The sequence below is a fragment of the Lottia gigantea genome (assembly GCF_000327385.1).
Source record: "Lottia gigantea unplaced genomic scaffold LOTGIsca_50, whole genome shotgun sequence".
NCBI lineage: Eukaryota > Metazoa > Mollusca > Gastropoda > Lottiidae > Lottia > Lottia gigantea.
The window spans coordinates 501,167-524,206 of record NW_008709716.1 but is presented as its reverse complement, the minus strand read 5'-3'; the positions used below and the strand labels follow the sequence as shown (position 1 = coordinate 524,206).

General features: G+C 32.0%; 1 protein-coding gene across 1 annotated transcript; it reads right to left on the bottom strand.

Annotated features, from left to right (window-relative positions):
• Window position 1: 1 nt before the first annotated feature.
• Window positions 2-21,483, bottom strand: LOTGIDRAFT_125375 (hypothetical protein; the record flags this gene model as incomplete). Its single annotated transcript, XM_009062216.1, has 25 exons — window positions 2-287; window positions 460-626; window positions 894-1,009; window positions 2,816-2,972; window positions 5,829-5,921; window positions 6,223-6,412; window positions 6,624-6,850; window positions 7,113-7,316; window positions 7,588-7,685; window positions 8,493-8,697; window positions 11,217-11,360; window positions 11,696-11,804; window positions 11,984-12,079; window positions 12,264-12,452; window positions 12,655-12,734; window positions 12,968-13,148; window positions 16,821-16,985; window positions 17,267-17,481; window positions 17,720-17,849; window positions 18,039-18,196; window positions 19,210-19,403; window positions 20,133-20,285; window positions 20,493-20,551; window positions 20,824-21,008; window positions 21,298-21,483. Coding segments are annotated over 25 exons (3,987 nt in total), but the record flags the coding sequence as incomplete, so codon positions are not given.
• Between the last annotated feature and the right edge of the window lie 1,557 nt (window positions 21,484-23,040).

The window sequence follows — 23,040 nt, the reverse complement described above, 5'->3', positions numbered from 1 at the left end:
TCTTACTGGAACCTTTACCTCCACCAACCGGTAGAATGAGATCATAGGTTCTGGTGACAATAGGAGCTCGACAATTAACACAAACTAACCAGCTTCTTACTAACTGATGATATTCCACATCTACTACGTTAATATAGTATGATATATTACCCACAGTATTACATCTTACAGCTACATTTAATTCATGTACAGCTCCAGCAGCTAACATAAACTGATCATTGGGTGATAACTGCATTTCTACCTCATTTGATGAATAACATCTTACTAATCTTGAAGCCTGAGTTCCTCTGTAAAAACAATGGAAGCAAGTTTAGAATTTTTGTTCAAGTACTGTTTGTTAATACAAATCATCAGTTACAAAAAAATAAGAATGGGGGATAAGTAGAAATAAATCTATTTAGAAACTCTTGCAATAATTAGAAATAATGAAATACTTAGTTTTGAAAAACAATTACTAACTTGAGTAAAAGATTAAAGCGACTGGTCTGTCCCTCAACACATGCTAAATCAACTCTTTGTAAAGCATGAACGTAGACCTGCCATATCTGTATTGGCCGGGATAGGAAAGGGTCAATATAGATAGCAATAAAAAATCTTTTTCTCTGTGGTGATGCTCCCATAGCAACCTAAAAATATCAAAAAAACATGAAATATCTTTATAGACAAAAATAACAATAATGAGATGACTGAAATGTTGACAGATACACTAATTGAGTCATTCCTTGTTAAATCCTGATACGTTATGATTGTTTTTCTGATTGTGTATGTAATATGATCTGTTTACTGTATGTAATTGGATATGGTAAGGGTTAGCCATTTTGTTTGGTTCCAAAGCAGGCCATGTAGGTCTTTTTTTCAAATTATCAAAAAAATATATTTCATAAATTAAATACCTTAAAGAAAACATCATGAGGTTCACCAGGTTGAGTAGCTTTGCTATCAGTGATAACATTATCATCACTACATCTAACAAAGACTTTGTTAACACTATTTCCTCCCACTGGATTACCTAGATAAAATAAATAACAGTATCGCTGTATTATATTACATAATATAAATACCATTATCATCATTGTATCATACTAGATTACCTACATAATATAAATAACACTATCATCATTGTATCAATTAGATTACCTACATAAAATAAATACCATTATCATCATTGTATCATCATTTTAGTAGTAATATCTGTGCAAAAGGTGGAGGAATCTTGGATATCGGAGTTTGCTAATTTGCTAAAGGGTGATAGTAGCTTGTACCGAATTGTGCTGTAGTGTAAAATACACTTCCTCTGGAGCATACAAGGATACGGATCTTGACAGGGTCTTTGTAGATAAAAACCATTTGGGTGGCCCTATGGTTAGTTATGGTGTGGTTGACCTATTTACCAATGTCCCCACCAATGACGCTCTTTCCATCATCAAACAGAAAATAGACACCAACCGCAACAAACTGAACACCACCATCAACACTGATAACATTATGACCCTTCTAGAGGCATGCATCTCATCTACTTATTTCACTTGGGATAATCACACCTACCAACAAATTCATGGGTTACCCATGGGCTCACCACTATCCCCACTGATTTCTGAACTATACATGGGCCCTAACGACCTCACCTATCAATCCCCTATGCCGGTTACGCAAACTTGATGATGTATTTGCCATTATCCCTAAAGATGCCGACCCTATCACATTACTAAACCACCTTAACTCTCACCACCCCAGAATCCAATTCACCGTAGAAAAAGAATTGAACAATCAGCTACCCTTCCTTGACATCCTCATTAAGAAAACCGATCTAACAATTAACATTTCAGTCTACAGAAAACCTACCCATACAGACCAGTATATCAACTACAAATCAAACCATCCCAATCGCATTAAGGTAAATACCATCAAAGCCCTAGTAACCAAAGCAAAGTCCATCTGCAGTGATCAACAGTCCTTCCAAGCAGAAATAGACCACCTGACTAATGTATTTAGTAGATGCAACCAGTACCCACGCAGCCTAATAGCACATACTATTAAACAAGTTAACCTGGCCAATAAAACCACCAAACCAGATCAACCTCCCCATCAACATAACCATCCCATTCATAGGCCCACCAGCTACCAAATCAGTAGGAAGATCACAAAACTAGCCAGTATCTCCACGAGATTCTTTACAACAGCCAGTCTGAAAACAGTTTTAAAAGCCAATGGTCGAACCGATTCCAGTACCATCAACAAAGAAATGCAGAAAGACATAGTATACCAAGTCAAATGCAATTGTGGAGCAAGTTATATAGGTGAGAGTAGACAGCCGTTAAAAATGCGAATAAGACAACACAAGACCTCCTGTAATATTACAAATGGGAACTCAGCACTGAGTCAGGACCTCATTGATAATCCAAGCCACATCATAGAATGGAATAAGTCAGAGGCCCTCCATACCAACCTTGCAGATGAAGTTACCAGAAAAGACCAAGAGAGCATCTTGATAAGGAAACTACAACCTGCCCTCAACCAAGACCAAGGCTACCATCTACCAAAAATATGGGATACCATACTCCTTTAATTCTACCCTTTGATCTCCCCTGCTATCTGTATCATCCTGATTGGCTTCCTTTACATATCCATCCAAATTAATTTGTTTCCCCTGTTAATCACATAAGTAGTTAATCCACAGTTTTTCTTTATTTTCTAGTTACTTGTTTGTATCATTATATTCCTGATGACGGTGTGAGAACCACATTGAAACGTTGAAGTAATAAATATTCCAGAAGTATACCAGTGGAAAATGTTTACAATATGAATCAATAATTACCTGGTAGAGTATGAAAGGGAGGTAACCTGATGGCTTTCTTTAAGAATGATTGTTCTGGATGGTAAAAACGGAATGTTTGATCTATGACATGAGGTTGAGGTTCAACTTTCAAAGATAGGATAGCTACGGCTTTACTTTCCTCCGATTTAAAATATACCTATAAATGAAAACAAAAACTTATTTTATTCATTGTTTATTTAACAGGGTCCAATTTTTTAAATTATTTTTTTGTTGAAAAATTTATCATTTCACGGATGAATAACACTTGATATCAAATTAAACTAGAACCGTTATAACGGTACCGAAGCAGTGCGCATCTAACCTGATACATCGATAAAACGTTGCATTTTAAAGTCACAATGGGATTTCTTACCGGAAAGAAAAGCATGTAAACGTTCAATAGTAGAAAAAATCGTTTAAAACGTTTACCGTTCGGTAGTGAAAAGACGCATGAATTTGATACCATTCGGTACTAAAAGGTGTTAACATTCGGTAGTAAAAAGTCGAATTTTCAAATAGCTGTAAAGTTGAAAGTTCAATTCGCACAACAAAAATGAAAATATTATTGGAAAGGTACAATTATTTGTGTTTAGGCCAAGAGGTCAACAGAGTTCAAATAAAAGAGAATATAAGCCTTAAAAGTGTTGAAAATTGCTGTTTTGGGACGTTTGTGAAAGCAAAAATATATGTCGGACATCAAAGATAAAAGTATGAATGGACATCGTAGATCAATAACCTTTGACCTTCTAAAGACCAAGATTATGCATGTAAATGGTCAAAATATCAAAATTTTATAAATTTTAAATCCTATTCCCTTTTTTAAAGTAAAAGGCCTAAACAAAATGTAACTCTATCAGATATTGTCCTAAATAGTGCTTTAATTTTTTGTAAAATTTCGATGGTGACAAATACAAACTTTTCGAGTTATAACAATTTGAATTATTTATGGTAAAGGTAAAAGTAACCCGGATTTGCCACGCCCACTGCAAAAAATTTGTGTTGTCTGTAATATTGTGTACAATGTCAAATAATGTTCAAAATTTCAATGTTTACAATTATTAGATCATGAGATATTCGTAGTTAAAAGTTTTTTTAAGGCAACGGTGACTGTCGGTGGATTATAGAAACCGTTAAAACTACGCAAAGTTACTAAAGAAGTCAATACAAAATTTTCAAATTCAATTTCAATCAAAATACCAAGTTTTATATATCATTTGAAAGAATACATTGCGTGTAATAAGGACAAAAGATAAATTTTCGCTTATCTAAATTAGGTCACGTGATAGACCTTTTTTTAAGTTAAAATTTGCGATTTTCAATTGGCTGTAGAACCGGAAGTTAACGGAGCACGACAAAAGTGAAAATATTATCGGATATATCTCGTAATGGGCAACAACCTTTGTTCAGGTCAAAAGGTCAACAAAGGTTAAATAAAAGTAATATGAGCCTTTGAAGTTTCGAAAATTGCTGTTTTGTCATTTACATTAAAGTTCAAAAATAAAATTTTTTAAAATTGTTAAATCTGTTCCCTTTTTTAAAGTAAAGAACGCAAACAACTGTAATCTTATCACAAATTGTCCTAAGCAATTATCTATTTTCATGCAAAATTTCTAGGATGACAATTGCAAACTTTGCGAGTTATGACAATTGCAAATATTTCAGGTAAAGGTTAATGCCCACCGGATGTGCCACGCCCACTTCAAAAATTTTAATTTGTCTGTGATGATGTGTACATTGTTAAATAATGTTCAAAATTTCAAGTCTTTACAATCATTAGATCATGAGATATTCGTAGTTAAACTTTTTTTTAGGGCAACGGTGACTGTATGTAAATTATAGACACCGTGATTTTACGCACAGTTACTATAGAAGTCAGTACAAAATTTGCGATTTTTAAAACGCGCAATTTTGATCAAAATATCAAGTGTGATATATCACCAAAAAGGAGATTTTATGCACTCAAAGAATATATAAGAATTTTTGTCGTATGTTAATTAGGTCACGTGACAGAGCTCTTCAAAGTTAAAAATCGTGATTTTCCAATGGCTGTAGAATCGGAAGTTAACGATGCACAACAAAAGTGAGGATATCAACGGATATATCTCGTAAGGGGCAACAACTTTTATTCAGGTCACAAGGTCACCAAAGGTCAAAGTCACTAGATATGAGCCTTAATATTTTTGACAATTACTGAAAACATAAAACCATAAATAAAAAAAGTACGAATCCAAAATTCAAAAATCGGCTTCCTAAGTTTTGTTAGCAATCGATTGCAGATTCTTTAGACACCAAAATCACACAAATCAGATTTACCCCTGAAGCTTAATATCGATTTTTACAAAAATTGGTCACATCAAGATGGCGTCTAACACGTTACTTCCGGTTCAAATTTTTTCATTCCAAACTTGTTATAGGGACAATTTTAACTAATTTCAAAAAGAATTTTTCAAATACCTACAAAATTCCGGAAGTTGAAATTTCAAGTTTAGAGGCGAATGACGTCAAAACCGGAAGTGATATCGAAATTTTGAAAATAGATTTTTGTCAGGAATCAAAATTCTTATCTACTATTAAATTTCTAGACCGATTGAAATAAAATTGTAGACGTTGAAAAAAACGCTAAAATTAAAACAAAAAAAGTCAACGACAAAAGTCAAAATCTGAAATTTTATAAAGTGCTATCTTTTAGTCATTGGTTTAAAGTAATGAACAAAACAAAAGTTACGGTCAAAATAGATGCAGAATTAGAGCAGTAATTCGAAATACGTAATGAATAGTAAACGTCATACGTCATTTCTGGTTGGAAGAAAATGCGTCATTTTACATTTAGCGACACGCAAAGTATAAGAAATAATAGTGTCAGACAATGTGTGACGTGCAGTTTTGGCTGGGGAGCATGACCAGAAGTAGAAAAAAAAAAAAAAAAAATAGTCATTTGCAAAACAATGCAGTGCGTTCGAAGAACGAAGGTTTAAATTTCTTAAAAAGGCTTTATGAATGAGATAAAACTGACCTTGATAACTCGTGATTGCATCAAATCTTCCATTTGATTATCTCCTGTTTTAAATGTTGATTGTTTATTATTCTTTAATTGATCAACAGGCATCTAAATAGAGATCATAGTCATTTATAAGATTTATTTCAGTTATGAGATCAACAAAAATACTAACAAAATCATTATGATTACTACTAACAGTCATATTTATTTCCAAATCCCTAAAACAACTTTCCAGTACTATAAGGTTCAACTATAGTAATTAGTATAAGCAGCAAAAATCCTCCTTTAAAACTCCTTTTAAATAGAACGATAAAAGGCAGTGACATAAACTTTCAGTTCATTAAAAAATCAATTCTGGAAAAGAAATATTGAAATCATGATCTTGGAATACAATGAGTAGAAAACTAACCTGAGGTTGAGTAGATTGATCAGTAAGATATGACCGGAATCGTAGTGGTATATTAACTGTTTCTTTAGCTCGAAGAAATAATTGTGGAGAATCAGACTGACTATCTTTACTAAACATATTCTCTTCCAGTTGAGTTGGTAACTGTCCTAATGTTTTAAAATGTCTCCATTCTCTAGTACTAGTTACAACCCTATAATAAACAATAACATATACAATCATAAATTACGCTTAAAACCATTACTTCTTTCAGAAACTTTGTTAGATTGCCATATGTGAAGCAAACCAGAAGTTGACTGTTGAAACATTTAATATGATTAAAAAGATGAATCAAAAATCATACTACAGAGGTTTCCCATGCCATTGTTGATTGTTAATAGAATGAAGATATAAGTTGAACTTACTGTAAATCTGGATCTGAACATTCAACTGTTATAGTCTGTTCTGTATTAAACGGATTTCGAAAAACAAACTCGAAGAATTCTGTAGTACCAAAAGATGGAAATATAGTATGTTCTGTAGTAATTGATTCATTTAACATACTCAAAATACCATCTCGTTTAGTTTGTAAACGATAAATTTCTATCGTCTTTAAGTCTCTAGTTCTATCAGCTTTATCTTTACGATAACCCTAATAAAAGATCGAAAACTTAACATGAATATTGCACATAAAACACATGTAGTAATAAAAGTTGAATGAATAACGAATTGAACAACAACTATTTCTATGAACAATTTTTTACTAAAATATAAATTTATTAATGTCAATATTAAGTTTAAATATTGTATTTTAAACACTATTTATTTGCTATTTGAAATTCACATTCTATTTTTTGGTTTAATCATTAACTATTTTGGACATAATACATAATGTAAACTCATTACAAACTGACCATAACACTACTAGGAGGTTTGTCTGTAGAAGACATTTGTCTAATAGCCTGCATTCTAGCTAATTTTCTCTGTTTTTCTGCATCACCTTCTCTTGTTACTTCATTTTCATCATTATGAGGCATAGTTGTCTTGTCAGAAAATAATAGAGTGGCTACTTCTCGATTGTCAGCTAAATGATGGGCTCTGGCTTTCTTTACCATTTTCTTGGTTTCAACTAGGAATTAAATACCGGTAAATGAAATGAAGTCAGTTTATGTCTGAATAATTAAAAACTATAACATGTAGAATATCACAGCATGTAACTAAAACCATAGAGTCGTCATACTGAGATGTGAAAAGCCTTATTGAGTCAATTGAGTTGGCATTTGACTAGAAAAGGTTATTCTCTGGCAATTTCTGGAATGGAATAACACATGACGATGTATATGACAACATGTATAAAATATTTCTGTTTATCTTATATTACCTACCTACAACATTAGCTGTATGAGATAAACTACCACCTTTATATTTACTATTACCAGCTGTTTGAGATACAATAACTTGTGATTTACTTGGCAATGGTGACATATCTACAAATAGATAACTTTCAAGTAAAAATATTTTTAGATACCATCAAGTAAAAACATTTTTAGAGATACCATCAAGTAAAAACATTTTTAGAGATACCATCAAGTAAGAACATTTTTAGAGATACCATCAAGTAAAAACATTTTTAGAGATACCATCAAGTAAAAACATTTTTAGAGATACCATCAAGTAAAAATATTTTTAGATACCATCAAGTAAAAACATTTTTAGATATACCATCAAGTAAAAACATTTTTAGATACCATCAAGTAAAAACATTTTTAGAGATACCATCAAGTAAAAACATTTTTAGAGATACCATCAAGTAAAAACATTTTTAGATACCATCAAGTAAAAACATTTTTAGAGATACCATCAAGTAAGAACATTTTTGGAGATACCATCAAGTTAAAACATTTTTAGAGATACCATCAAGTAAAAACATTTTTAGAGATACCATCAAGTAAAAACATTTTTAGATACCATCAAGTAAAAACATTTTTAGAGATACCATCAAGTAAAAACATTTTTAGATACCATCAAGTAAAAACATTTTTAGAGATACCATCAAGTAAAAACATTTTTAGAGATACCATCAAGTAAAAACATTTTTAGAGATCAATCAAGATACCTTGCCATGCAAGGTAATATTCGCCCACCAGCAGCTTCGATTTTAAACGAAAATATTTGCCAGTACAATAACAATCACCAGTATGATATCATAACAGATAAAATGGTCAAAAGAAAGTCACAGATACGAAAAATTAAAATCAACAGACAATATTCTTTCTAAGACAAAATCATCTTACCAATTTTACCAGTCCTGGAATCTAAAGCATGACCTATATTGGCCATACGTAGATGTAATTTTCCTTGTAATGAGGAGTGAGAACCAGGGGCCTTAACTCCTGTCCTATCATCACTAACAGCACTCATCTCATCTGGGTAGTCTGTTTTTATAACATCCAATTCGAAAGTTGTCTGAACAGCCTCATTTCCACTTCTACATAGATACTGAAAGATAGAAATAATGAACTGGAATATGTAACAATAAAACAACAGTATATCAGCTAGAATAGCTACTAAAATACTTAGTTTTTCAATGTAATAAAAGAGTAAGTGGGTTTAAAAGTATTGATCTAATAAAAAGTAGAAGACTAGAGCCACACGTGGCACAGAGTGGGAGTGTAGCAAAATGCAAAAGACTCTGAAAAAATCAACCTTCTACGATAATTACATCACGTGCAAGAGCAGTCTAAAGTTGAGAAGTTTTGATTCTTTGGAAGATTGTTATACCAGAAGTAGACAGACCTCACAAATGAAAGTATCAGAAGATAGCCAAGGTCATTGAAAAGGAGACGGTCAACAAAAGTCAAGGCTACGAGATACAAGTCATCAAAATTTTGAAATATATACGGCTTTAAAAGCGGAAGTTGAGAAAGGACAGCAAATATAAAAGTATAAATGGATAGCCAATGTGAATGACCTTTGATCCTACAAAAGTCAGGGTCAAAAAAGGTCAAGGTCAAAAATTGAAAATTTTGAATTTTCAAAACCTGTTCCTTTTTTTGAACTATAAAGCTGAAACAATGGAACTTCTAGACAACGTGGCTTAACAGATGAAGTAATTGTATGCAAAGTTCCATTTTGAACAAATGTATACGTTGCGAGTTATGTCCCTTGCCAAAAATGTCAATAATGAGTAATTTAACCCGGATGTGCCAAGCCCACATCAATTTCTTTTGCATAGGTTAATAGATATTCTAAATGTTATGTTGTGTTTCAAATTTAAATCTTCTACAGCATACAGGTCAAAAGATTTAGGTCAACAAATGTCAATAAAGGTCAAAATAGAAAATTGAAAATATGGAAATTTCAAAACCCGTTCCTTTTTTTGAACTATAAAGCTGAAAAAATTGACCTATTAACACAAACTGGCCAAAATAATGAGGTAATTGTGTGCAAAGTTCCTTTTTGAACAAATGTATCCTATGCGAGTTATGCCCCTTCCCCAAAATGTACGCAATTAGTAATTCAAACTGGATGTGCCACGCCCACCTCAACTTTTTTGTCATAGGTTAATTCATATTCAAATTGTCTTGTTGTGTTCCAAGTTTCAATGTTCTACATCAAATAGGTCATAAGATATATACACACCAAGCTCAAAAAGACAGAAATATTGTAAAAAATACCTCAAATTTAAAAATTTCACGAATTTCAATTTTACTTCAAAAAACGATTGTTATATATCACTGGAAAGAGCATGAAAAGTCCATTAAGAATATAGAAAATTGAAAATATGGAAATTTCAAAACCCATTCCTTTTTTTGAACTATAAAGCTGAAACAATTGACCTATTAACACAAACTGGCCTAAATAATGAGGTAATTGTGTGAAAAGTTCCTTTTTGAACAAATGTATCCTATGCGAGTTATGCCCCTCCCCTCCCTCAGAAAGAAGAAATCGCACACATTAAGGAAATAAAATAAATTTTGTCGTATGATGATTAGGTCACGTGATAGAGCTCTCTAAAGATAAAAATTGCGATTTTCAAATGGCTCTAGAACCGGAAGTTAACATCGCGTGACAAAGGTAAATATATTTCTAGATAGATCTCGTTAGGGGCCACAACATTTGTGCAGGTCACAAGGTCACCAAAGGTCAAGGTAACTAGATATATGCCTTAACAGTTTTAACAATTACTGAAAAAATAAAACCGGAAATTAAAAAAAAGCAAAGCCGAAATTCAAAAATCGGCTTCAAGAGTTTTGTTAGCAATCGATTACAGATTCTATAGACACTAACATCACACACATCGGCTTCACCCCTAAGGCCCCATTTTGAGTTTTATAAATGTGTATCAAGATGGCGTCTGACCCTATACATCCGTGTCAAATTTATTCATTTCAACATCTTTATGGGGACTTCTCTAACTAATTGCATAAAAAAATTTTTCAAATATCTGCAAAATTCCAAAAGTTGAAATTTCAACTTTAGTAGCGAATAACATCAAAACCCGGAAGTGATATCGAAACTTTGAAAATTAATTTTAGTTTACAATCAAAATATCTAACTATCTGTAAGTTTTCATATCGATCGAAATAAAATTGCAGAAAGTGAAAAACCTCAAAAATTGAAACTAAAAAAGTCAGCCACAAAAGTTTTAATTTTAGAATTTTTTAATTGCTATCTTATAGCGCGAACTGATTAACAAAAAAAGATCGATTAAAATCCGATCGAAATTGGAGCCGAAAATTAGCAAAAACGTAAAAAATGGATTTTGTTCTATGTCATTTCCGGTTTGAAAAAAATGCATGAAAATACATTCATCAGATTAAGTCTCGCAGCATTAACGGGAGAAATGTTAACAGTATTTACGTGGCATGTATAGTTTTGGCTAGGCGCTTTGACCAGAATTCGAAGAAAAAAAAAAAAAAAAAAAAACATTTGCAAAAAAAAAAAAAAAAAAGAATTGACATTTCGATAACAAACTGGGACTTTGCAGTAGCAAAGTCCCACAATAATATACTTACCTTTAAATCTACAGCACAAGATCCTATTTGTAATAAAGAATCACCATCCCAAACATCAATATGTAATATCTGACGAGACAAATGTTGTAAAAATAAAAATCCTTCTCCTGGTTTTAGATATGTTGGATCCACGTAATATCTCACCTACAAAATACAATAATCACATTATTGTATGGTAACTGTTATGTAACACGTCAATGACCTAGTAGGTTTTGTGATTTTGTGTCAATATTGGCACTGTGTACTTAAACTCCTCAATAAACAAAATAAATTGGAAACAATTATCATTATATTATTGATACAATTTTCAAACCAATAAAAAGCCTTTCTACAAATTTTTTATTTGATTTTTTTTAATCAATTAGGAGTTAAAATATTCCATTGTCCTCTGAGTTCATGTGATTGTAGATTTTAAAATAAGGCATTTACATTTCACATATAAAGTTAAATAATGCTCAGTTGGCTGTAATGATTATTACCTCATATCCTGGTGTAAGATGAACTGTATTTCCATCTAGACGTTTCAATATAAACGGTAATGATTCTGAACTAGATGTTAGTTCATTCTGAGGTTCACTCAATAACAACCTAGTAAAACAATATTAACATGAACTGAACTGAATTGCTCAAAATTGTGAATATTTAAAGTTCTAATGATATAAAGGAAACTTTCTATATGTATAGATCATTAAACTAAAAAGATCAAGAAAAGAAATTCTTTTGGAAGTTTTATTAAATTTATCAAATATACATTAGCCTTAACTTACCTTTCAGTGGTCATTTGAGGAAATCTGTAAAATTGAAAAGTGAAGAAAACACTTCCAGAATTTTTCTTTGGACCATTGGCATCGAAAGTCAACATTCTGAAAGAAAATTCATGCAAATGTAACAGAATTAAAATGTCTTAGTACATGTGCATTGAACACCAAAGCCAGAATTTTTCATTAAACTAATTTTGATTGGTTGAGGGCCTGAACTTGAGGCTTTAGCTTTTGACAAATTAAAAATGTGAAAGCAAAACAAAAAATATTGTAAATAAATTCTTACTTGGAGAAAGCCAGGAATTGGAAGACTATTTCATTGGTCTGTAAAGGATCAGCATGTTCACGTTGAAGATTAATATTTATACGAGATAGTGGATCTATAACTTCTGGTGGTTCTCCATTTTTATCTAGTATAGTTTTAAATCCAGCTGTATACAAACGGGCATAAGCTGCTCTTGATAGACCTTGACCACTAATAATTAATACATTTAAAGTGGAATTACTGTCTTGAACAGAAAACTGCCTAAATTTGATTGTTCTGAGGTTCAGTCTAATTTCAATTTATCATTAACTGAACAAATTCAATAGAGTGCTGTAGAGTGATATCCAGTAATATCTACATGTGATGTGTACTTTATGGGATGATTTATAATATGTTATGTAGGATTACTTACCCAACAGGTAATGGTACAGGTGTCAGGGTAGGAGTATGAGCTGGTCTATATGGCATTTCTCTTAATTCACTTTCAGGACCCTATATCAATATATAACAAATATAATATCATAACAACATATGATTTCCCCTCTATCAGTTAATTAAACACTTAAATTACACAAAATATGTTCTTACTTTTAAGACAATTACGCAATAAAGCTCTTGCTTAACATTATTCAAACAAAAATATGTTGCTGACCCTGTCACTTATGTTTTCAACATTACTCAATCTCATTAAAGTAGGACATATAGATATAGCTGAAAAATCAAACTACCTGAGCCATCACATTGGCCTGGAAAATAGCTGCTTGTTGGGCCATATACATTTGATTATATACTGGTGGAGCAACATGCATGCCAGGTTGAGTTTGTTGGTACAGTTGAGGTTGGATTCCACCTTGAGCATGAGTTGGTACTTGTAGGGATGCAGCATAAAGTTGATTGGATGTTGGCCTATAAATACATAACAAGAAATTAAATTCAGATATTCATATAACATTTTTAAAGATAGCTTGCCAGGCAAGGTAACATACGCCCACTACCAGCTGTCAGAAATGATAACAAAGACTGTAGTGGTTTAATATGTGAAACCAATCATCCTATTTTTACTAATTTCAAGCTTTACAGAGATCTCATACCAAGTTTCATCAAGATCGTATAAAAAATGTAGTCTCTATCACTAGTATCAGGCCTACAAACCAAATTAAATGCATTGAATTAATTCAAGGGCAATAACTCCAAAACCGCGTTCACCTGATTGTAACCAATTTCAACTTGACTGAGATCTTGTCCATATATACATGCATACCAAGTTTCATCGAGATCAGATAAAGATAGCTTGCGATGTAAGGTAACATACGCCCACTGGCAGCTGTCAGAAATAATAAAACAGTCTTTAGTGACTTAAGTACGAATTTTCTCATATTTAAGAAATTATTTATGCTGAATAATTCCACAAAATTTTTTAAAATGAATATCAATAACCCAAATATAACAAACAATTAAATTGTAAGTAATCGTAAGTTAATGGCAATAACTCAAAAACATTTCATCGAAAATGCGTCAAGTTAGAACTTGTCTGAGATCTTATCAATTTCAATGATCACACCAAGTTTCATCAGAATCAGTTGAAAACTGTAGCTTCTATTGTGCTCACGAACAAATTTTGACGCGTTTTTACAAAGTCAAGGGCAATAACTCGAAAACCTTTCGTCAAAACTGCATCAAGTTAGAACTTGTCCGAGATCTTATCAATTCCAATGATCATAACAAGTTTCATCAGAATCGGTTGAAAACTGTAGCGTCAATCCTGCTCACAAACTATTTTTAACAAATTTCGACGCATTTTAACAAAGTCAAGGGCAATAACTCTAAAACCGTTCATCGAAAATGCGTCAAGTTAGAACTTGTCCGAGATCTTAGCAATTCCAATGATCACACCAAGTTTCATCAGAATCGGTTGAAAACTGTAGCTTCAATCCTGCTCACGAACTATTTTTAACAAATATTGAAGCATTTTTACAAAGTTAAGGGCAATAACTCAAAAACCGTTCATCGAAAATGCGTCAAATTAGAACTTGTCCGAGATCTTATCAATTCCAATGATCACACCAAGTTTCATCAGAATCGGTTGAAAACTGTAGCGTCAATCCTGCTCACAAACTATTTTTAACAAATTTCAACCCCTTTTAACAAAGTCAAGGGCAATAACTAAAAAAACCGTTCATCAGAAATGCGTAAAGTTAGAACTTGTCCGAGATCTTATCAATTCCAATGATCACACCAAGTTTCATCAGAATCGGTTGAAAACTGTAGCTTCAATCCTGCTCATGAACTATTTTTAACAAATATTGAAGCGTTTTTACAAAGTTAAGGGCAATAACTCAAAAACTGTTCATCGAAAATGCGTCAAATTAGAACTTATCCGAGATCTTATCAATTCCAATGATCACAACAAGTTTCATCAGAATCGGTTGAAAACTGTAGCTTCAATCCTACTCATGAACTATTTTTAACAAATTTCGACGCGTTTTAACAAAGTCAAGGGCAATAACTCAAAAACCGTTCATCGAAAATGCGTCAAGTTAGAACTTGTCCAAGATCTTATCAATTCCAATGATCACACCAAGTTTCATCAGAATCGGATGAAAACTGTAGCTTCAATCCTGCTCACGAACAATTTTTAACAAATTTCAAGGCGTTCTAAGTCAAGGGCAATATCTCAAAAACCGTTCATCGAAAATATGTCAAATTCGAACTTGACCGAGATCTTATCAATCTAAAGCATCACACCAAGTTTTATCAAAATCAGATAAAAACTGTAGTCTCTATAGTGCTCACAAGAAATGTTGACTGACGGACCGACGGACAGGGGCGACGACAATATACGACCACATATTCATGTGGGCATATAAAAACTGACATCCTTGCAAAGTCCACTTCCTCTTTTTTTTCAATCTGAAAACGTGAAGAGAGTGTCATAAGCAGATTTACTTAATATTGAGATAAATGGATTAACGCAAGGTATTCACATACTAATACTTATGGATATGCTATATCAAGATTCCTTTCTTTAGTGGCATTTATATAACTGGACACAGTTATATGGATAACAATTACTTTAATATTTAACTTGCAACTTTTCGAAGATTTTACTTTTGTCTTTATTAAACAATGATACAAACTAGCAGAGCAATGATAAATTATTTATGTAAGTAATTATTATCTATATAATTGTTAATTGTGTCAAGTTATATATCATATTTGTTTTGTCCTTCACCATTTCAACATAAAGAGGAAATCAATAAGAATCAAAATAAAAAATATTAATCAATAAAGAAATCAAAATAACAAAAAACAAATTAGTAGAAAAGTCTTGGATGCTATAACATATATTGACATCAACTCAAACATTGGTGCAAATTGGTAAACATAAAATAAATTAAGCAGTGATATAGAATTCAAGATGGTTTGTGTACATATTTTCAATAAAATTTTGGTATTAGTGTAACCCTGGAAAACTGAAATTCTACACATAATCTTACATGGTTTTACATTCAGATTCTATTAAAGAATAAGATGTGAGATTAGATTCTATAGATGGAGCAGGATACAATATACCAGGTCTGTATAATAGTAAACAATAGGAATTACATAGTTCTAATAACATTCTACATTTTAATTATAATCAAGCAAATTAGATATGATTCATAATAATTCCAAGTGAAAACATTGGTTAACACAACTACCTTTCTATATGACAGTCACAAATTATTCTTTGGATACAATATAGTTTCACTTCAAATATTCAAAGATAGCTTGGCAGGCAAGGTAACATACGCCCACTGGCAGCTGTCAGAAATGATTAAACAGTCTTTAGTGACTACAGGGTTGCACAATATAGCTAATAGAGTGAAACGTCAAGTCAGACACGATATTTCGGTGAAAAATTATCCAATCATCGCGAAAATCAATAGGGATCATCTTCATAACGACATTGACATACAAAATAAAAATCAAAAGAATCTGTAAACAATTGTAGCCTGTAGAGTGAGCACGAGTTGCACAATATAGCTAATAGAGTAAAACGTCAGGTCAGACACGATATTTCGGTGAAAAATTATCCGATCATCACGAAAATCAATAGGGATCATCTTCATAATGACATTGACACACAAAATAAAAATCAAAAGAATCTGTAAAGAATTGTAGCCTGTAGAGTGAGCACGAGTTGCACAATATAGCTAATAGAGTAAAACGTCAAGTCAGACACGATATCGGAAAAATTATCCGATCATCACGAAAATCAATAGGGATCATCTTCATAACAACATTGACATACAAAATAAAAATCAAAATAATCCATAAAGAACTGTAGCCTGTAGAGTGAGCACGAGCCAAATGTGAACGGACCGACGGAGTGATTACAATATACGCCCACATGTATTTAACATTGCAGAGCCAAGTAATTCCAAGTCCTTCGGTGAGTATTAAGCAATAAAGAAAACTATAAGGAAAATATCAATTCAAAGCTAGTGGCAGATCAAGAGCTTAATAAATATAAATATATCTAATGTATACTTTACATACTTATGTTTTCCTGATGGCGGCCTTTTCTTTGTTGACCCAGATTCATATATCAAACTCTCTCCTCCTTCACTACGAATAGATGCCATTGAACCATTGATACCACCAGTATAGCCAGCATCGGTGTGGGGAGACAATCCATTATATGATATTGATAAACCAGACATTTGATTGTTGTATGACAGTGGTGGTACAGATAACATACTATGATCCTTTATAAAAACAAGAATAAACAATTCTGCTTAATAAAAAGTTAGAAAAAATAATATTACAGAGGCCTAGCACACAATAAAATTGCAAAATATAATACAGAGTAATCATGTATATCAAACTTTATATTATGCTTAAAAGCATAATATAAAGTTTGATATACATGATTACTCTGATTAAACTGATAATTTACTAATCATTGGATTGTATATTAGATATTGAATAATATAATAAATCAAATCAAGTTTACCTGAACTTTGCCCTCAAAAGACCACAGAAACATTGCCAGACCACCAGCTGTTTTACTGACCGATTCTTCTTGCATATCAGTATCAGGCATTTTATAGATAAACTCTTCATCAGGGGACTGTTTATTACCACCTATTAATCCTAGATGTATCTCAGATTGGTTAGGATGTAGAAAGGGATTCCATATGGCCCATCTCAAGGATACAGTTCTGGTATGAGCTCTAGCATAACTTAATGACATCTACAATAGAAATAAAAAAGAAAAGAAAAGGTAAATTCGTAAATTTGACTTAATGATGAAAAGCAGACATAATCTCTCAATATTGGGAAATAGGGTTACTCTTGAGCATGAGGGGATGTTACCTGTAAGGGAATGAAATGAGTATATAATCATTAAAATCAATGTTAAAGTTTGAACTATAGCCAAGGTAATTGGTGTTCAAGAGTTCAGGTTCCTTAATAATTAAAGACAAACCTACCCTTCTATCATTTTCGGATAATGGTTCAGCTATAACATATTCTAGTTTTAATATAACAGCAAACAATGGATCTTCAGATATATCATTAATTTGTACAGGATTCTTTAATACTAAATTAGTTGATTGACTTCTAAAAAACATACCAACTTCATGTATACTGAATACAGTGGCTCATTACTGATAATAAAAGGATTTTTTTTTTTCAAATTCTGCTAAATTTCATTTGTATAGTCTTTTCAGTAAAAAAAAAAAACAAACAAATTTTTGGCTGATTGAAAGTCATGACAAACTTTTGAGATATATATATAGTGAAACTTACCCAGCTGAACCGGTAGAACCAGTACGTTTATGAGTAAATTTAGAACTACGTCTAACAGATGGACTTGCTGTAGGTTTTCGTGATGTTGGAGCATGTTTCTCTTCTAATAGAACAGTTTGTGGTTTCTCTACATAACATAAACCATTATGGACACCAATCTTTAAATAATAAATATTATTTATGAATAATTAAATCACAATTCTGTTTACACAGTATCACGCAATATGATTGGATAATATGAGTGGTCATGTGCGTTCGGTTTATAAATGTTTAAACAGAATGTAAATATACACGGGCTACTTTATCATTGGGTTTGATTGACGTGGCCACTGCACAGAGTCGATGTCGTTCCTTCGACAGAACCGAAATTGACACTTCACTCAATGATAACCGTGTTTTCCAATTCCCTCGAATGTGCACACTCCAAATTCCAACAAAATCATGAATTTTGGACTTATTTCGAACATTGTCTTTCAATATTTGACCGGTCCATCAACTTTCAGACAGTGAGAAAGTAGACTATAAATAGGATGACCTGCTTGTTTTTGATTGGCTGTCCTTTATAACATCTCTATTGTTAGTATCAGTTCATTAACGTTATGTTAAAATGTTATGTATTTTTGCGCCAATTAAGTGCCTTAAGTTGTTGTTATATTACATAAATATTTAAGCACGTATTCGAGTTGATTTAATTATAAGGAATGACCTGAACACTTTTTCAGTTTATCGATGTATAAACAGAAAAAACCTGTGTACACTTATGTATAAACTGCTACACAGATTTATACAGTGTACACAGGTTTTCTCTGTTTATACATCGATAAACTGAAAAAATGTTCAGGTCATTCCTTAAATATTTCTACTTCTGAATTCAAAATCTATATGATTTATATCTATTGACATTATTAATGATTACTAGAAACTTACAGGTTACAAGCTACTAAATTAGGCTTAGCTTATCTGAGCTTTGTGCTGGAAATGTTTAAGTTTTTTGCTAGTGTGTGGTGAAATGAACTAAACAGCCTACTATTAAGAGCCTAAAGATTCCTGTTTTCTTTTTGCAGTTTTTGCATCATAATTTTGAAAATCTAGTGGGTTCAATCTTTCAAATCAATTAAGTCTATATGAAACTGAAAATGATATTTTTTCTCTCTATAAGATTGTATGTTACCTGAAGTCTCCTTTCTGCTATAGAAACTTGTAATCCTTCAATAGATCTATTTTCACGTTGTGATCTATCATACTTCAAAAAATTACATAGTTCTTCTTCAAATTTATCTACGTAAGGTTGGAGATGAAGGGAGAAATGTTCCATATGGACTGAAACTGTGTTCAGTAACTTTGGCTTCTTAAATTTATCTTTACCTTCAAATCAAAAATTCAATATTATCTAAAGATAACTTGCCAGGCAAGGTAACATACACCCACTAAACAGCTGTCAGAAATGATAACAAAGTCTGTAGTGCTTTAATATGTGAGGCTAATTATCAGATTGTTACTAATTTTCAGCTTTACTGAGGTCTTATACCAAGATTCATCAAGATAAAAAATGTAGCCTCTATCAGACCTACAAGCCAAATTAGACACATTGAATTAATTCAAGGGCAATAACTCCAGAACCATTCATCCAATTAGTACCAAATATATATATACCAATATATACCAAGTTTCATTGAGCTCAGATAAAAACTGCACCCTGTATTATGACAAGCAAAATTTGAAGCGTTTTTATTAATTCAAGGGCAATAACTCCAAAACCATTCCTGACTGACATATATACATGCATACCAAATTTCATCAAGATCAGATAAAAGCTGTAGCCTCTATCCTGTATACAATTAATGTATACTCCATATTTCCATATGGGCGTAAAAAAAAACTATTTTATCAAATTCATAATTCTGGTTGGGAATATAGCATAAAAAATATATTTCAAACAAAGATTCAACCACAATTGGAACAGTCAATTTGCCATTTACAGTAATTTATCTAGAGTAAGCCAGCAAAGTGTAATTAGGATTCATTTGAGGAAACCTATGTCATTCAATATCAATCAGAAACAAATAAAGACACTCAACATTGTTGGATACATACCAGCATCTCTACCATCTACCAGTCCAGGTACAACATCTTGTGAACCAACTATAACATTCTCTGGTATTAAATGTAGTACATTTAATAAAGCTTTATGTGTACATACAGTATAGTGTGCCTGACAATCTTGTATTGGTCTCATCAACTCATTCTCTATAAACATAAAACATCAGACTTGTGTTAGCTTATCTTATTCCAGATCTCAATAGAAAACAAACTTTTTTTATCTTAATTAACAACAAATCTACAATGAACCGCATTCATTGACAGATGACTTCTGATTTTAGTCAAGCTAATAGTTAAAACTATTGCTACTAATTTGTCTTGTACTATTTTGTAATGTAGGCAATTGACACTTACCTTCCAAAGGATCTTCAAGAAAAAACAAAGCTCTTGGTGATCCATAATAGATGGCAGACCTGAAAAATTAATTTTCAAATTAGGTTGCATATTTAAAGGATAGCATTACTAACTGTTTTCTTGGATATAAGTTTGTTTTTAGAAATTGACATTATGTGAGTGATCCCATGATATAATCTATGGCCACCTTAGACTACAACAATTACTGCAAATAAAAGTCACAAGAATGACTAAAGTCAAAAGTTGTAGTCTGGTACATTAAATTCTCCCTAAATAAGAAATAAATCTGATGTCATGGCCACTGTTTACAGAACTATCAAACAATACGTACGTTTGTAATGTAAGTGGTAATCCGCGAGATGAATCTGGTATATCTTCATTATGTTTAAAGAATCTAATCACACCCCATCCACACGATAATCTTCTAACTTTACCAAATTCATCAGTAGTATGAACTATAATCTCTATTACACCAAGTATATTAGAATTCTTATAGGCTGTATGAAAGTAAATATTCTGCAAAAGAAGCATCAAAATATAACTGTAAAAGTAAAAGTATAACCAACAATAATAAAACACTTTACCATCAGTAAATATTTTACTATGACTTTTAATTTAATCTTATATACCAACAAGCATATAAAATATTTCATATTCAGAAAGTTCATACCCTTATAAACAACAAAATATTACAAAAGAAAAAATATTTTAACGCTTTTCAGTACAAGTCTTAATATCTATCATAAGCATTAGCATTACCCTTGTCAATAGTGGTATGAATGTTCTGAAAATTGACACTCCTTACCTGTTTATAGTTGATCTTTTTACTCTGACCACACGGAACTACTGGGCCAATCCATTGTTTACCAAAAAAACATTTAAATTTCAGATCAAATAATGAGACAGAGATTTGATATTCAGCCTGAGAACCTGGCACCTGAAATGATATAATCAGTACAGTATATATCAATTCAGATAAAATGATAAACATAAGCACTGCTTATTAAACAGTAAGCTTATACATTTATAAGAAACTAAATAAAAAGTAAATGACAAATCATTGCTTCTCAATTAACTATATAACTCTGATATAAAGAATGAGAAAGAAAGTTAAGAACACCCTGAAGAAATAACAATCTAAATCGATGAGGTAACTATTTCTTAAAATGGAGAACTGATATCAAATTTAATTTGGTAATGCAGTCTTGATAATTGAATTGCAGCTCTATCATTTGGCAAAACTATATCCCTGTAAGGTCAAATAATCACAGACTGACTGAAATCATTAAGAATTGATAAGAATTGGCTGTGAATACTTTTTATGAAAGGAAGATCAATATAAAAGCTGTCTATACCATCCTGATATACATAAATCATTGGAATTTAATGACATTCTCTTTACCTCATAATTATATGAGATAAAATGACTGTAAACTAATTATAAGAAGGTGTAGGTTATTAAAACCATTTGATTTTCAAGGAAATAGCTCAGAATAAATTTGAAGTCATAAACTATAAGGCTGTGTCTTGCACTACAAAATTTGTAAGTGGCATAATGAATTTCAAATGTGGTTTGTTAATATTTATTAAAGATAGCTTGCGATGCAAGGTAACATACGCCCACTGGCAGCTGTCAGAAATAATAAAACAGTCTTTAGTGACTAAAGTACGAATTTTCTCATATTGAAGAAATTATTTATGCTGAATAATTCCACAAAATAACCCAAATACAACAAACAATTAAATCACACAGCTCTAATCAAGGGCAAAAAACAACTTTTGACGCGTGTTTACAAAGTCAAGGGCAATAACTCAAAAAACATCTCTTGTTAGAACTTGTCCGAGATCTTATCAATTCCAATGATTACATCAGAATCGGTTGAAAACTGTAGCTTCTATTGTGCTCACAAACAAATTTTGACGCGTATTTTGTAAGTTAATGGCAATAACTCAAAAACTGTTCATCGAAAATGCGTCAAGTTAGAACTTGTCCAAGATCTTATCAATTTCAATGATCACACCAAGTTTCATCAGAATCGGTTGAAAACTGTAGCGTCAATCCTGCTCACAAACTATTTATAACAAATTTTGATGCATTTTAACAAAGTCAAGGGCAATGACTCAAAAACCGTTCATCGAAAATGCGTCAAGTTGAAACTTGTCCGAGATCTTAGCAATTCCAATGATCACACCAAGTTTCATCAGAATCGGTTGAAAACTGTAGCTTCAATCCTGCTCACGAACTATTTTTAACAAATTTTGACGTGTTTTTACAAAGTCAAGGGCAATAACTCAAAAACCATTGATTGAAAATGCGTCAAATTAGAACTTGTCCGAGATCTTATCAATTCTAATGATCACACCAAGTTTCATCAGAATCGGTTGAAAACTGTAGCTTCAATCCTGCTCACGAACTATTTTTAACAAATTTTGACGCGTTTTAACAAAGTCAAGGGCAATAACTCAAAAACCGTTCATCGAAAATGCGTCAAATTCGAACTTGTCTGAGATCTTATCAATTCCAATGATCACACCAAGTTTCATCAGA